General features: G+C 36.5%; 1 protein-coding gene across 2 annotated transcripts in view; it reads left to right on the top strand.

The window, feature by feature from the left end:
- Positions 1 to 17,209, top strand: part of MAP2K4 (mitogen-activated protein kinase kinase 4) — a 121,765-nt gene that overhangs the window by 24,767 nt on the left and 79,789 nt on the right. For both annotated transcript variants that reach the window (XM_050765000.1, XM_050764999.1), the window contains one exon: positions 8,867 to 8,969. In XM_050765000.1, the coding sequence (XP_050620957.1) occupies positions 8,867 to 8,969 (103 nt within the window). The remainder of the gene's footprint in view (positions 1 to 8,866; positions 8,970 to 17,209) is intronic.

The raw sequence follows: 17,209 nt of genomic DNA, 5'->3' as shown, positions 1-17,209 counted from the left end.
TGGATAAAATGCTGAGTACCTTTACTGACTCTTGATATGCTACAAATGTTTCCTCTTCCTGGCTAGAACTCTCAGCACATGTATAGCAATAGTGCTTCTATGTGAATGGAATCAGTGCGGGTATATAGCAGATTAGGCTGTTCTTATTAAGGACTGTGAAGGATGATGGTATAAGAGAACTCTTTAAATGAGCTAGGGACAAATTAAGGATTCAGAGAACTATTAATACATTCTCTTCTCCCTTGAACCAAAGGTGGAGATAACTGGCTGCCTCCTTTTGGGTATCCGTTTGGAACCTTCTCAGAGTGGTTGTGTAATTGTGGAATTCCAACTCTTAGGCTCCCATGAAGTCTACCTGCAAAATCATTGGAACATGGAGTTGGGGTTTAGGGGTTATTTTGGATAAGCTTTTTATATTTTGTTGGTGATTAAAATGTTAAATTTAGCAGCAATTTAAACTACAGTAGGGCCTTCTTGGATTAGTGGCTCCCTGGGTAATTTTTATGGGGTTGTACTAATCATGACTTGGCCAGAGAGATTTTCAGTTTAGCGTGTGGAATTATATATTTGCTTGTTGGTAGTAGACATCTGGCTCAGAGTCTGATAGAAAGTGATACTGTTATTGGCTTTAAGTGATAGCTCAAAGGTGTGGCTAGCTGTAGAATCCCGTAGTGATGGCACTGTGCTTAACTCTTGTGAAATGACGGAGATCAGAGAGGGACTATTACAATCAATGGCGTTGGTGGTTAGCTGAATCAGAGAATGGATGAATCAGTTGTGAGTTTCTGTTAATAGGTTTAAAAGGAATATAGGGTGTTTTGGGAGCTTCATTCCATGAAGCTTCATAAACCCCTTATTTTATTATAACTGAAATGAGTTAAATTTTTCTTTTCCTTGTTAGATAAACAGCTTGAAAGTGAGTTCAGGCTTTTAAGCCTTCAAACTCTCCCTGAAGACCTTTGTTAACCAAACAAGGATCCCATAGTAAGAGGTATTCTACAAGTAGAATGCTGCTTTTGCCTTTGTCTAGTGTTCTAAGAATCTGATAGGAGCTGTTAAGCCTTTCGTTGTCAAAGCAGTACCCTTTCAGGAACTGATAGAGGAATAACATAATCCTTGGTATTCTGGGTTAAATTTTTTTTTTTTCTACCCAAGAAAAGGACTATGAATCTTTTGCCAGAGGCCAGAAATGCTGAGGGTGAATTACTTTGTTTTTTTCCTTGGCAGCAGAGCCTCTGAGGCCCCAGCCTGTCAGATGAGGAAAATGTTGAATATTTAGGCAGCATGGCTGTTAGTAATCTACTTTTACCCTAGTTTAGGACGTGGCCATCATAAACGTAGACAACTATCATAATTGATAATAAAGCTGGAATTGATACCTAGCTGACTCTGTTACGCATGGTAATGTCTTTACTCCTCACAGTGCCCCTCTGGGTATCCCATTTGGCAGGTATGGCACTGAGGCAGAGAGGTGAAGTCATATGCCCAAGAGATATTATATAGCTAGTAAGTAGCAGAGTTGAGCTTCAAAACTAGGGCGATTGGCACTGCTAGTCTATATGGCTTTTTTTGGTTTCTAATTTAGTACAATTAGGAAGGATCCTGGTTTAGGATAGGAATAGGATTTTTATGGGAAAGTGGTTTTAAACAAATCTACAAAGAAAGCTGAATTCTTTGTTGCTAATATATTTTGTTGGTTTAAACGCTATCAAACATTTTCCAGTTTTCTTCTCTAATAATTTCTCAATTAGGTTTTAATATGTACTTATAACTAATATCATAGTAGTTTCTACTTTTCATGTCTACTGTTTGCCAACTGTTGTAGCATATTTAAGGTATATTGATCCTTATCACAACAGTACTGCCAAGTAGGGAATTGTTTTTATCCTGGTTTCACAGATGTGTAGTTTACTAGACCACAGAAATATTCCTGTTTTTATTTTTATTAGTGTTTCAGTGTTACTAGTATTTTCAGTGGTGATCATTTGACATCTAGCAAAAGAACTTTCTTCCCTATTCCTACCCTTTAACCTCCTTGTACTACATTTCTTTTCCTTTTTTTTTTTTTTTTTTTTTGTGATAGGATCTCACTATATTGCCCAGGCTGCTTTTGAACTCATGGGCTCAAACAATCCTTTTGCTTTGGCCTCCCAAAATGCTGGGATTATAGGTGTGAGTCACCATGTCTGGCCTCACATTGCTTTTTAATTTTTTGGCAGAATGCCCAATGAAACAGTCTTCGTGGAGGGGTCAGCTGCCTTATCTATTGTTCACCTCCACTGCCTGGCATAGTAACTTGTTTGTAATTGTGGTATTTCTGTACTTGTTGTTGTGTAAAGTATTATATTGGGCTTTCTAAAAATCCATTTTACACACAAAACTGTAAAATGTGCTGAAAGTTGCTGTGGGGATATTTACTTGATTTCTTAAATAAACTCAGAACCATCTAGTTTCCAAAATGCTTAGCTGTGTGGATGCGTAACAGTGCTTTAAAGATGAGAGTTCAAAGTTCTGAGTGAGATTTTATGAGTGTTTTAGTAATTGCTCACTCTTAGGTATCAAGGGTTGCCGGCAGGGAGATAGGGGCAATATAATATTAGCTGATAGCAACTCACTTAATATGTGGATATATGGAATACCTGATATTGCGAGTGTAACATCTCTTTTTCTTTCTTTCTCTCTATTTATTTATTTATTTAGATGCAGTTTCACTCTTGTCACCCAGGCTGGAGTGCGATGGCACGATCTGGGCTCTCTGCAACCTCCGCCTCCTGGGTTCAAGTGATTACTACTGCCTCAGCCTCCCGAGTAGCTGGGATTACAGGCATCTGCCACCGCTCCCAGCTAATTTTTGTATTTTTAGTAGAGATGGGGTTTCACCATGTTGGCCTGGCTGGTCTTGAACTCCTGAGCTCAGGTGATCCACCCGCCTCAGCCTCCCAAAGTGCTGGGACTACAGGCATGAGCCACCGCGCCTGACCTAACATGTCTTTTTCTTTTGAGCTTATGAAATGTTAGGTCTCTCATTACCGTAGTAATTTAGGGAGAAAAGAGAAATGAAAGTAAGTTTTTTTCTACCACTTTATTTCTTCATTTCTGAAATTGTTTGACTCTAAAGTTGCACAGTTGGAATTGTGTGTTACTCATTTCACAACCAGTGACTACAGATAATTAAAAAATTATTCCAGGTAATCTTTCTGTTTTGAAAATGAGATAGTGACAGAGAGAGCCAAGGAAGAAATGAGAATTTAAATGACAGCTCCCCTCTCTGCGATGTGATATTCTGAATACTTGCAGGTCAAATACCAATATTCTTAAAGGTATTCTGTGAATGACTTGTGCACTGCAGTTCCAGTTTCCTCTTTTTGGTGTGGTTGGTTCGAGGGAATATCCTGTGGTATCAGTGGGTGTTCCCTAAAAGGGATTGATTCATTGTTGCTTTTTGATTATTCCTTCCTGGCTCCTTTCGCATGTGAGTAGTTGGCTTAAAAGAGCAACTATTTAATTTTTATGATTCTTTTCATTAGTTGAGTGCTGGTTCTGTCTCACCTGAGCTCGCTTATATGTATTTAGTAGGTCTGTTAGGATGACTGGGACTGCTGGGCCTTTTGTTCCACATGGTCTTTCATCAAAGAGAATAGACTGAGCTGCTTCACATTTAAACTCAGGGTAGCTTTCCAGGAGGGTGAAAGTGGAAGCTGCAAGGCCTCATAAAGGGCTTAGATTTGGAAGTCATACAGTATTCCTTCTGCTATAATATTGTGGTTACATCAAGCCCCAGGGCCAGCCCAGATTCAAAAGGTAGAGAAATAGACTTTACCTGTTTATGGAAGGAGGAGCAAGGTCCCTTTGCAGATGGGTATGGACTCAGGGAGCTGTGATTCCTCGGTGGTTATTTTTGTGACAATCTACCAGATAACCCACAGTGAACTCATCACTGCATCTAAAAAGCTATACTCTAGAGGCAGCTATTGTAGGTCCTTCAATGATCTTCATTACCATGAACAATAAAGTACTTTCCTATTACTACAACAGATATTAAACAAGGGCTCTCGAATATGGTGATATCAGTGGTGTTGAAGATATGTGGATTGGCTAAAATGTTGTAGAGATGGTCTCCATTCTTACAGCCTGGGCGGGAGGATTCGAGTGATTCTAGTTCTCTGATTCTGACCATACAGGTAACAGAATCTTGCTTTCCTATGATATAATGAAACAAAACAAGCCCATTAGATGAGGGATGGGGGAGCAGTGAAATGTTGGTAAGAAAAACAATCTACTAATATTTGTAATTTAATAAATATTTGTTGAACTGCTATTTTGTCTGAGGTACTGTTATAGGTGATTTGCAGAGTTCAAAGATAAATCAAGGTAGTTAAAATTTTAAAGCAGAAAATTGTTTACAATTTGATGGAAACAGACTTGAGGATGAGCCCATTGTAAACAGTGTTTCTCCCTGAGGGACAGACTGATGTTTTTGGAAACTAAATAATGCTGATTGTTAGTAAAGGAGCTGACACCTTTTGCTGTTCTGTAAAAGGTGAAGGAGAGATGCTTTTGGTAACCTAGATTGCAGAGATTCCATAGATTTTGTATTGAGTAGTGAACTCTCAACTGCCCCGTTGGGGTTTTTGGCCAAGATCTAACCAAACTATGCTCAGCTTAGCTGGTTGTGGAAAGCAATGTTAAAAAGGGTTGTACTGCTTGAGAAGTTGGTGGAGGGAGAATGTTTAGGGCTCTTTATCATCTTGTTTTTAAAGCTAAATAAACCTAGAAAGTGTCTTCCCTCCAACTTCAATATTCTGTGAGTCAGTGAGTTGCTCACAGTTAGACAAGGGATATTCCTAGGCCTCAGTGAGTGTGGATACACTTGACCAAATCCCTTTCTTCAGGATTACAGTTCTTAATATTCTGGATGATTCCGTGTTTGGGAGTGCTTTTCTCATGAGAAGTTTGAGGAAGACACTGTGTGCAGATGCTGTGGAAAGCTTGTTTGAATGGTGCTGGCTGTTCTCTTAAGGCAGAGTTTTGAAACCAGAATTTCAAGGATGATTCTGACAGATTGTTCCCTTCAGCCTTGAAGTGACTGAGTGGGGACAGGACTGCTCAATGCCTAGGCCAGCCTCTGGGCCAGCTGCAGTTCTAATTTTCCCAGCATGTTGAACAAATGTTCTTATTTTCCAAACAAGCCATGGCATGAAAAAAGGTAGGCAGTATTGCTTTGAGGGGTAGAACAGTGCTTTGGAAGTGTGATGAGGACAGGTACTGTTTTCCTAAGTCAGGATCCTTGTTTGCAAACAACAAAGATTTACTCCAGCCAATAATCATATAGACTTAAGTTGTCTGAGGCTATCCATGTCAACTTTATTCCCAAATCAATAAACATTTGAAAGTGTTTTCTGTATCAGGCACAGATCTAAGGTTTAAGGTATACAGAGAATCCTTCGCAGGAAACCCCTTCTGTATAGATATTTTAGGATGTTTGATGCCTCATTTCTTTCCTGCTATTGTCAAAGGGACGATGTTTATCTGTATTGACTGGTTAGAAATTGATTTATGACAGTCCCACCAAAGGGGTTATTATAATCACAAATTCATAATGTTTTTGATCAGTTATTTTAAACCCTGTTGTACAGATATTTCAATCTTTGTTAGCATCTAAAAATCTTCACAGGTCCTTTATAGTATCACTTCCCTCCTTTCTCCCTGTGAAAGTTGTTTCAGGTTTTTGAAAAAAAAATTCATATTAATGTCCTATTTGCTTGTAATTTTTTGTCATTAAAAGTATCTGAATACATGGTGACAGATTGCCTTTCAGTTTGATTTTTTTGAGGGACCCTTGAAGTAAAGGAGAGAAGGACCCCGCCCCAGTAGAGGCTCTGGTACTTAGAGAAAGTGAGTGGGAGAGAAGATGCCTCCAGATAGCCAGAAATAGCTTCTCCTGAGTATTGTAAAAGCTATTTTTCTACTTTCCTTGAATCTCACCATCGGTTGACATTTTGGGGCCTTCCTTTTCCTCCTCAAAACTGCCTTAGTAGTTTATCTTAAACTGACTAGTATTTGAAGCGTTGGGGTACACAGATGAGACCCAGCGGTGTAGCTGGATCATGTGCCAGTCTCCTTGGCACTTGTTTTAGGCTCTGAGTGATCTTTGCTTGGAAAGCCTTCGAAACTTGCAGAATTATTTAGTGTATTTTGTTAGTAAATGATCAGAATAGAAATTTGGACTTTTTCAAGATAATTGCAGATGTCTCTGAAGTGCGGAATGTGTTTAAATCTAATTTATGTAACTTAAACCACATTCTGTTAATCATGGTGTACATTTATGAAGTTAATGGCCTTTAAAGCTTTCAATTTAGTTTTTATTTAAATGTGAATGCAATGCTGAAAAAGAATCTCTGTGTATTCAGTATAAATATTTATGTTCAAGAAAACAGCTGAAGTTTTAATTGTTGTAATATATTTTATTGTTTATCTGGTAAGGTTAGCTACTATTCTGTCAAATTGGGCTTTTGAAGAAAGGACCAAGTTTTGTTTTTCTTTCGATAGTTTTCACAATAGTTCTTTGTTCTGTCCTTGTCTTGCATTTTGTCTGAGTCTTATTTTAGTTTTTCTTCACATGGAGATAATGGATGTTGTGCCAGATGGTTTCAAACACAAACTACATGACATATGCTCAGTTTTTGATTTGAGGAGTTTGTAAAGATTGAGTTTCTTCAAATTATGATAGCAAAGTTCCTTAACTTAATCTTTTCTGTAAACAATTTGCCATATTAAGGTAATTCACAGGTTCAGCTTCCAGAGATTAGGGGCTTAGTATCTTTGGGGACCACCATTCAGCCTACTACAGTCTGCTTTCTGGGCCCCAAATATTCATATCCTTCCCATGCGCAAAATACATTGACCCTACCCCAGCGCCTCCAAAATTTTGACTCATTACAGTATTAACTCAAATGTAAATCTCACCTAAATATTATCAGCTCAAAAATCCTGAATCCCTTTACCAAAATCATTTAAATCAGGCATGGGTAAAACTGAGTATTACCCAGGGCAAATTCCATTTGGTTTCAAGACCTGGGAGTAATCCTCTGTATTTAAATATTTTCTGAAGAAAAGTTTTCAAGAAGTAAAACAGCATATTTACCAAAAATACCTTTTGTTGTGTATTGTTGAACCTCTCACAGAAAGTTTTTCTACCAGCAATATATCTTAATAGTGATTGTTTTGCCTAGCCATTCTGATCATCATGTTATCATTATGTATATATAATATAAAACCTTCAAACTTTGCCATTTTCACATGAACAAAAGCTTAAAATGTTTTTGGTGTTAGTGCCTTTTTATATTTTTTCTCTTAATTTGTCTTTACTGCTCATATTCTTATCACTTTTTTTCTGTTTTTCTTGGTTTGTATGATGTCTTTGTATAATTTAGAGCTACTTATTTTTGTATTGTCAGAATTTTCCCAAGGTTTAATTTTTTTAGTTTTGTTTTTTTTGGTAATATACTGAGGGTTTCATTTTGTTTTTAAATACAGTCATATCTGCTGTTTTTCCCAGCGTACCCTTTGCACATGTTGTTTAAATGTCCTTCCTCTACATTATGTGGAAAAGTCATCCTGTACTATCCTTATTTCTGCAAATGGATGTGTCTGGTCTTCACAGGAATTCACATGATCTGGTAGAAAGGAGGCTCATCTTTGAAAGCTCATCTAGGAGCCGTGGCAAGGTGCTCTGTACTCTTGTCTCTTTGCCATCTTCTCCATCCAGTGTGGCTCTGTCAGATTTTCAGATCTCACGTTTACAGTTTGAACCCTCTACTAAATCCTCATCCACTGAGGTCAGAAAGTGTTTGGATTGCAGAGATGTTTTTTGAGTAGTTAGTTAACTGTATAATAAACTCTAGAGAGTGAGTGCAGGAAAAAGTGTCCCTAAGGTGAATGTGAAACCAAGATATGCTGCAAATGCTTAAAAAATTCAATTCTGTTACAAAGTATCCTTATAAGTCCTAAAGAAATGATTCTGTAAGACTTACTGATACAGAAAGAAATGTCAGTGAATAAAGCATTTTACAAAGTAGTTTCATGGTCTGATTTCAACTGTAGTGAAAAAATACATGTCCGTATCTATGTATAGAAAAAATCTGCAACAGAAAGTAAACTGATTATTTTGAGGTACTTGGATTGATAAGTTTATGTAAAATTTTAACCCTATGTATTGTATAGATGTATATGTAACATTTTTAATATATTTGATCTTTTTTTGCATTTTCTGCTCTTCTACAATGGTGGTTTTACTTGGGTAGTAAAAAACGTTGGTACCTCTTCCCTTCCTACCCCAAGGAAACAGCTTCGCGGAAATAATTATTTAGAATACTTGTGTTACTAACTTGAAGTTTACTCTACCATGATGTTTTTAGCAATTTTTCAGATTCTTCACTCTGTTAACAGTTTATATTAATTAAAATGAGGGAAAATGATGTTTACTAAACTGAGGGCATTAAGTATAACACTGGATAGATGGTAATATTTTTAGAATTTTTCAGTATATCTGCTGAGATCATTGATTTTTATAATAGTATTTTCATTTGCAAAAGTATTAACTTCCCTGAATAATGGAAACTTGAAGTGATAAGCATTCTATCTATTGTATCATACCTAGTGAATGATTTGTAGTTAGTAACAACTTTAGATTATTTTATTTTTTCTTAGTTCTGAGAAATTCCTCATTGCCTTTCAAAATATTGTCCTATATTAACTGTTTGTTAAAGCAAGTTCTCTTGCCTTTTGGTGTGACTTTCTTATGCCCTCAGAATAGTACCTGTTTTGTAGTACTTGAAACTTTTACTTTTTATTTGTTATTTCTCAGGTAAACGCAAAGCACTGAAGTTGAATTTTGCAAATCCACCTTTCAAATCTACAGCAAGGTTTACTCTGAATCCCAATCCTACAGGAGTTCAAAACCCACACATGTGAGTATTCTTGGTAATCAAATAAAAGGCTCAACTCAAGCAAATATTTTAAAGTTATTGTATTTTATGAATTTTTCCAATTATGAGATGTCAGTGTAATTTCTCTGACTAAACTCTCTGGGAATATTGTTTATTCTTTTCCTTCTGGAGTTCCAGTTAAATTGCAGGTTGCATTTAGGAAATTTAACTGTCTTCTGTCCAACTGTACAAATCTTCACCACTTAGTGACAAAATAGAGTCCCATCTTAATAAGCTAGATTCCTGCAAGATTTCCATGTCATAGTAAATTGAAAGAATTGTGTACATGTGAGTTACAGATATCAGTGGTTATTTCATTTACTGGATTTTTAAATTAAACAATAGAAATAATATTGTAGCGTCTTAGTGAAAATATTATTAGAGCATCTTAGTTAATATAAAACAGTACCTTCAGAACAGTATTTTACATTAGCCTTCAGTTGAATCTAAGTGATGTGAAATATTAAAAAATCTCTTCTTATTTCCCATCCTAACCTATCATGAAAATGAAGGCCAGTGACTGTACTTTTATAACCATGTCCATAAAAATAATTTTGAGCCAGTTTCGATATTGAGAACTATAAAGCAAGTGGTGTAAGGTATGACTAAAAAGCTGACAGATACATTATTTAAAAAAAAATAATAATTTCTCAACAATTTGCATCTAGACCTTATTAAGCTTAAAATACTTTTATTCTTCCCAAAGAGGCACTTCTATTGCTATTTTCTCTTCTTTCAGAATTTGGTATGCATTGTATTTACAAACAGTAACAAATAGGTAGAAGGTAGTGTCTTGCAAAAGAGATGCTTAAAATATTTTAAAAACAGCAATGTCTAGAAGGGAGTGGGGTGTGGTATGTATATGTATACTTATATTTTCACTTGTAGCCTTAGAGGGAATGAAAGATATTTTAAATAAGAAGTGTAGTAACAATTTATTTTTCTCAATTATCTATCAATTTTATTAGATTAGTGTTCATAATTTTATACTTCTTGTTAGAGCTCAGCCTAGAGTCCCACCCTTTTTATCTTCTCTGAAACATCAAGTAGGGGCTCTCATGAGGAAGGAAACTTAGTATTTATTAATTAGTCAGAATTTCAGCAGCAAGGAAACAATTCTTAAAAGAACCTCCTTCCTTATTTCTTAGAATTTGTTGTGAAAGCTAGTACAAAACTAATTATTTAACGTAGCTCATTTCTGTTACCGTAGTTACTAGCTGAACCATATGTTTGAAGTCTAAGAAGGAAAGGATGTAGCAGTAATCACCAAACTTACCAGATCTTTCTTTTTCCAAAGCCTTTTTGGACAAGGAGAAAGACAACCTGACTTAAATTAGAACTGGAAAAACATTCATCTATTTGTACTGTCTTCCCTCTGGAGTCTCTTTATGTATGTGGAATTCATGGAGCAAAATTTTTTAAGCAATAGTAAACACAGGGTGGAAAAAAACTTTCTTCCAAAGTTGAGTTCAGGTTTTATTTTTTGTTTTGTTCTTAACTAATGTTTTATAATAAACCTATAGCCAGCTAGGTTTCTCATCCTTTGTTTCTTCTCAGCAAGTATTTAAAGTTTGAAAGGACATGGTGATAGGTATTTTTACCTTATGGTAGAATCTTTAGAGCTTGATTCTGGTAAAAATTTGAGACCCAGACTTTGTTGGAAGTTTTTTATTGTACAGGTCAATTGTTCTGGGTTAGGAATAGGTAACTGCTAGCGTTGTTACTGGTCAGAGATAACAGTTTTATTACTTAGAACAGCATTATCTCCTCTACCTTCCCAGCCCCTTCCAAAAGGTATCCTTTTGTACTGTTCCTCTGAGTTGTTTGCCATCAGCACTAAAAGCCATTGTTAGTTTCTGTTTAGGATGAGTACTTGCAGTTAGAAAAACATAACTTGTAGTTTGTGGGAGTTTTGAAGTAAGATATCTCTTACCATTTATATGTTTTTTTCTCCTAAAATTTCCTTGAACTTTAATAATTACGGATGTGAATATAAAACTTGTTCACGAATTTAGGAAAAGATAAGATGAAATAAGCAACCTAATGAAGTTAAGATATGTCACAGGATCTGGTTTCAGATCTCCTTGGCATTTGATATCTCCTGGATTGCAGGATCCTTTGCAAGATTTAAAAAAAAAAAATTGTAAGACAGTGTTCTTTTTTTCTGAGAACCAACAGTTCAAATAAAATTCCAAGAAGTGACAATTGGCTGTGGTAATTTTAGTAAGGCATAAGGTAATATGGAGTGAATGTCAGATTAAAGTGCACGAGGGGAAATCATTTTAGATAACCTGCGTGATGAAATGTTTCCCAGAAGAACAAGATTTTACTGCATTTTGAAAGCCAGGCAGGGAAGGTTAAGTCAAGACAAGAGACAGTGGCATTCTGGTGAGCGCATGTGTACAAGAGAAGTTTTGTGAACCATGTGTAGATGTGTTTAATTGTAGCAGAGATGTTATTTATAGATTACCTATTTTTCTCTCTCACTGAAAGCTTTTAGCATGTTTTCTTTATTCTTGATATTCTATAATTATATGAGGATAAGCCTCAAATTGCATCATCTTCCCATGTATCAGATTAACCCTTTTAAAGATTCATGTATCTCTTTTTCTGGGAAAATTGCTGCTGCTTTCCTTTTGGTACATTCCTTCATGTTTTTCCTATCACCTTCTCCTGAAACTTGTGTTACTAGGATGCTGGACTGTCTGTATCCCCTGTATCTTAGACTTTAAAAAAATGTGTTCCGTCTCATTGTTTTCTTACTCTGTATCCTGGGAGATTTTATTTTCCATCCCCTCTATGGAATCTTGGCAATCAGTTTTTTTCCAAGAGTTGATTGTGGCATTTTCTGAGGATTCTATTCTTAATTTATGGATGCAAAATAGGGAATTAAAAAATTCTTTTCTGTTGTTTGAATTATCAATTTCCTCAAGGGTCAGTTTTTCTGACCCTTTTCTTTCTCATTAGTTTTTTTTCACATCTTATAATTTTTTTTTTTTCATGTCTTGTTCTTGATTGTTTCTTGAATGGGAGCTTTGGTTATGGATCATCACCTGGTGGGCTTGGCTTTACTTTTCTGTGAGTATTTTGAGAGCTAGCTCTTAGGCCAGGAATATTACCAATGCTAGAATTAGTAGAGCCAACATTCACCTTAGGAAGCCTGGTTCTCTCCAGATATGTTTGTTTTCTTTGAAAACATGTCCCCTTTTTATTTTAGGGGAAGAGTAAAGAGGAAAAGTGGAACTGACTAGATTTTCTAGTGTTTTTTTTGTTTGTTTGTTTGGTTTTTTTTTAAGTGGCAGAGTCTCACTATATTGCCCAGGCTGGTCTTGAACTCCTAGACTCAAGGGATCCTCCCTCCTCAGCCTCCCAAAGTGCCTGGCCTAGACCTTCCTTACAGAAAGAAGTTTAATTAACTCCGGTTTCTAGGCCTTCATTTCTTCTGACCATGAATTCTCTCTGATCCAGGGTTCTATTGGGACCATGATTTATCTCTCATATTCACTGCATGTCTGCCTCCTACCATCTGTTACAGGTTATAGTTTTTTCTCTCTGTTTATTTTTAAACCTTTTATTATGGAAAATTGCAAAAGTAAAAGTAAAGTGGTAGATGAATCTGTCTTTACTGTCAATCAACTTTAACAGCTTCAGCAGTTAGTAGCATGGCCATTGTTGTTTTATCTTTTCCTCCAACCCCTTAGTTTTAACCAAATCTCAGATGTTATGAAATCTATAAATATTTTAGTATGCATTTATAAAAGATAAGAGCTGCTTTTTAAAGACATAATCATAGTACCATTGCTACATCTAGAAGAATAAATAATTCTTTAATATCATCAAATAAGCAGATGACCTCATTAGTTTTTTTATTTTTAATAGTTTGAAGTAAGGTCTATACAAGGTCCTGCATTCTATGCAGTTAACTGATCAGTCTTTTAAACTAGAGTTCCTTCTCTTGAAATCAATTAGTTTTTCTTTGTGATACATTTTTATCTACTCTCAGGCATTCGGAAATTTAATTCTTTTAATTTGTTTATTGCTTATTTCCTTAAAAAAAGGATTTTGGGGGGGGGGGTTCTTGGAGGATGAGGAGACAACCTGAACAGGAAACCTTGATTTTTAATTATCATTGATTAAAATTATAAATATTTCTGACAGAAAATGCATATTATAATAGAGACTCTTGTACCCACTAACATTTTGCCCCTTGGCTTTTAAAATGAAAGATTAAACTGGATAGCCAAAGAGTACAAAGAAAGAGCAAAGGAAAAATGTGTGGCTACCTTTTAAATTTTCATCAGGTTTGGATTCTACTAGACACTGTAAGTCTTTTTGATACTCTAGGGATATTCTTATAAATGTGGCCGACTTGTGTCAAAATCATGTTGTGTATATGAATTTGACAAACAGAAGTAGATATTCTGGTAAACATTCTGTGTTTTCATGATGGTGAGTTATGGTTGAGTGCTCTCAGTGTACTGAATCATTTAGAATGTATTCAGTACAATTGTTATTCTGAAAGAACAGCCCTTTTATCTTCATAACATATCACAATTGTCAAGAAGAAACACTAGCTTAAAAGTTAACACTGGAAATAAATAGTGATGAATGCAGATAACATTTTGGGGCTTAAGCGTTTTGGAACCACACGTTTTAAGTTTAAAGGGCTCTCTTTAGACCAAAAGGATCTCTAGGATCTCCCTTATCTTTGTTTATTGCATTGGAACAGACACTTAGTTGTGCTATAGAACATCTAGGAGTAGTTTAAAGAGGTTTCAAAGTCCCTAGTTAATAACTAATATTCCTCATATTTCTTGATGAGCCTTCTCAGTAGAACTTTATCTTAAAACTTAGTATTTCTTCTTCTGTTGGTTAAATTGTGAGAACTTTGTCTTTTAAACGTTGCTGTCTTAGAATTAATGATGAGGCCGGGCACAGTTGCTCACACCTGCAATCCCAACACTTTGGGAGGCCGAGGCAGGAGGATTGCTTGAGCCCAGAAGTTCGAGACCAGGCTGGGCAACATGGCAAAACCCCATTTCTACAAAAATAGAAAAAATTAGCCATGTGTGATGGCATGCACCTATGGTCCCCCCAGCTACTTGGGAGGCTGAAGTGGGAGGGTCAATTGAGCCCTGGAGGTTGAGGCTACAGTGTGCCACTGCACTCCAGCCTGTGTAGGAGTAGAGACTCTGTCTCTATTAAAAAATACAATAAAAATTTGTTTTTTAAAAGAAATAGGCCGGGCGCGGTGGCTCAAGCCTGTAATCCCAGCACTTTGGGAGGCCGAGACGGGCGGATCACGAGGTCAGGAGATCGAGACCATCCTGGCTAATATGGTGAAACCCCGTCTCTACTAAAAAATACAAAAAACTAGCCGGGCGAGGTGGCGGGCGCCTGTAGTCCCAGCTACTCTGGAGGCTGAGGCAGGAGAATGGCGTAAACCCGGGAGGCGGAGCTTGCAGTGAGCTGAGATCCGGCCACTGCACTCCAGCCTGGGCGACAAAGCGAGACTCCGTCTCAAAAAAAAAAATAAAATAAAATAAAATAAAATAAAATAAATAGCAATGGGTAGAAATTTAGGAGTCTGGATTTCTATCCTTGCATTGTCGTTAACTCTGTGACCTTGACTTTATCACTTAATTCTGATCTCAATTTAGGCATTGAATTAGAATAGCGGCATACACTATTTTATGTAATGAATTGGGAGGGGAGAGAATTAAACCAGCTTTGCACTACTTTCTTTAAATAAAGTCTCATCAACAAGACTGATAGGCTAAAAAGATAAAGGAGGACCTTCTCTGACTGACGTGTTTGTGAGGTGGGAGAGAGCTTGTAGCGTTGTCTGCCTTCATTCTCCAGAATAGTCCCAGGACATCTCTGGTGAATTTCTAAGTGTGAATACCTCTAATCTACATGAATTTGGAAGGTTTTTTCTATCTCTGAAATTTTTGAAGCAATCATGATACTGTGAAATCTCTACATTTCTGTGGTGGAACACTTTTACAAAATAGCAGTAATGGTAGAAGTATTTATGGGTGTGTATTAGTAGATGCTGTTTAATCTCAAATGTGTTAAATACTGTGGCGTGTGTGTGTGCGTGTGTGTGTGTGTGTGTGACTGGTTTGGCGCTACTGCTGCGAATCTTTTTTCTTACTGTAGTAAATACACATAAAGTAAAAATTTTTGTCTTAACCATTTTAAGTATACAGTTCGTTGGGATTAATTACGTTCACATTGTTGTGCATTTGTCACCATCATCCATCTCTAGAACTCTTTCCTCTTCTCCAGTTGAACTTCTGTACCCGTTAAGCAGTAAGTCCTTATTCTCCTTCCTCCCAGCCCTGGCACCCACCATTCTACTTTCTGTCTCTGTGAATCTAACTGCTTTTTAGGTACCTCTTATAAGTGGAATCATAACAATATTTATTTTGTGTCTAGCTAATCTCATTCAAAATAATGTCTTCAAGTTTCATTCATATTGCAGAATGTATCTTTCTCCACCCTTTTTAAGGGTGAATAATGATTATTTTATAGTTATGTGTATGCAGCATTTTGTTTAGCCATTTATCTGTTGTTGGACATTTGGGTTGTTTCTACCTTTTGGCTCTAGTAAATAATGATGCTGTGTTTGGGATAATCTTTAAAGCTTAGATCATTGTACTTCTTAAAGTTACGGTTTAGGGATATTCAATCTTATCTTTAGTCCCACATTGTACCTCAGCGTACCTGAAGCTGTGGTACATTTCCGTAAGTCAGCAATTCACTGGAGAAGTGATTCTCTACAGAGGTAGCAGTGGTAATAGAAGTTGGTAGAACTGATTCTCTTTGTGGGCCCTTTCCCCCTTGAGATTCACATTCCGTTCAAGCTGGATGTTTATAGCTGAGGTGGTGGATGCTAATTCTGGAATATATATTTGCATAGATTAATGATACATGCTGTTGACTTGTGTGCTTTTGGTATTATAAATTGTCTTTGTTCTTGAATCAGAGACCGAGGCAGACATTAGAAGATAGCCCTGGGTTTTTAACCAACAGTACTTCCAAGTGCTGTTCCTTGAAGATATAGCTGACTTCTTAGCTGTTGATGAGTGTTCCAACCATTTCTAATCAGGCAGTTATACGTTTTTGAGTTCTGATTTCAATCAGAATATTGTAAGACCTTTTGCCTTTGTAGTATGTATATTTCTGGAAACTTTTATCTATTATTAAGGAAATTTTCTATATAAAGGTAACTTTTTTTCAGTGTTTTTTTTTTTTTTTAATCTACAACTGAGTAACAGTATGATTATATTATTGTTCTTGAGCAAATTTGTTTTCCCCAGAGTTAATAACCGCCTCATTTATGGTTCACTGTGAATCTTCTCTGAACATAATTAAATACATCAGTTGATCACTCAATTCTTCCCCTCTCCTCCCCCACCTTTTTTTTTTTGAGTTAGCTATCTAGCCATACTCTTGCTTTAATCTGGAGTAGTTATACTTGAGGCCTGCTTCACAGGGCTGTTGCCATTGTTTTGTGAATGCCTGATTCTGATTCTCTGTTTCTGGGATTTTATCTTTTTGTTTTATTTTTCGCGTTCCCACTCTCATTTTGGTAGAGTGTATATTCTAAGTCTTCCTGAGATAATAATTCTTTCTTAGTAGTTTTTAACTATTTCTTAAGCTTTTTGGTGTTTGTGTGCCTGAATATGCCTTTGTCTTTTTTCAGACAGGGTCTTGTTCTGTTTCCCTGGCTGGAGTAAATGGTGCTATCATAGCTTGCTGCAGTCTTGAACAACTGGACTCAAGTGATTCTCCTACCTTAGCCTCCTGAGTAACTGGCACTACAGGCATGTGCCACCATGCCTGGCTCATTTTCGAATTATTTTGTAGAGGACGGGGTCTTGCTATGTTGCCCAGGATGGTCTCGAACTCAAGCTGTCTTCCTTCCTCGGCCTCCCAGAATGCTGGAATTACAGGCATGAACCACTGCTTGGCCTTGAAAATGTCTTTAAATAAATAACCCTCATAATAGATTAGCAGTTTTGGGTATAGAATTCTGGGGTAGAAATTTTTTTCCAGAATTGTGTTTGTATTTTGACAATGTTTTCTGTTTTCCATGGTTACTTTGAAACATTAGATGTGACTTTGATTCGAGAACCTTTGTATGTAACCTCTTTTTTCTTTTGTGATTTATTGTGGGGCTTTTTCTTTTTCCCCAGTGTCTGAAATCTTGATAT

This window comes from Macaca thibetana, chromosome 16 (assembly GCF_024542745.1).
Source record: "Macaca thibetana thibetana isolate TM-01 chromosome 16, ASM2454274v1, whole genome shotgun sequence".
Lineage (NCBI taxonomy): Eukaryota > Metazoa > Chordata > Mammalia > Primates > Cercopithecidae > Macaca > Macaca thibetana.
Note: the sequence above shows the minus strand (reverse complement) of the source record. Positions and strands in the feature narration are given on the sequence as shown.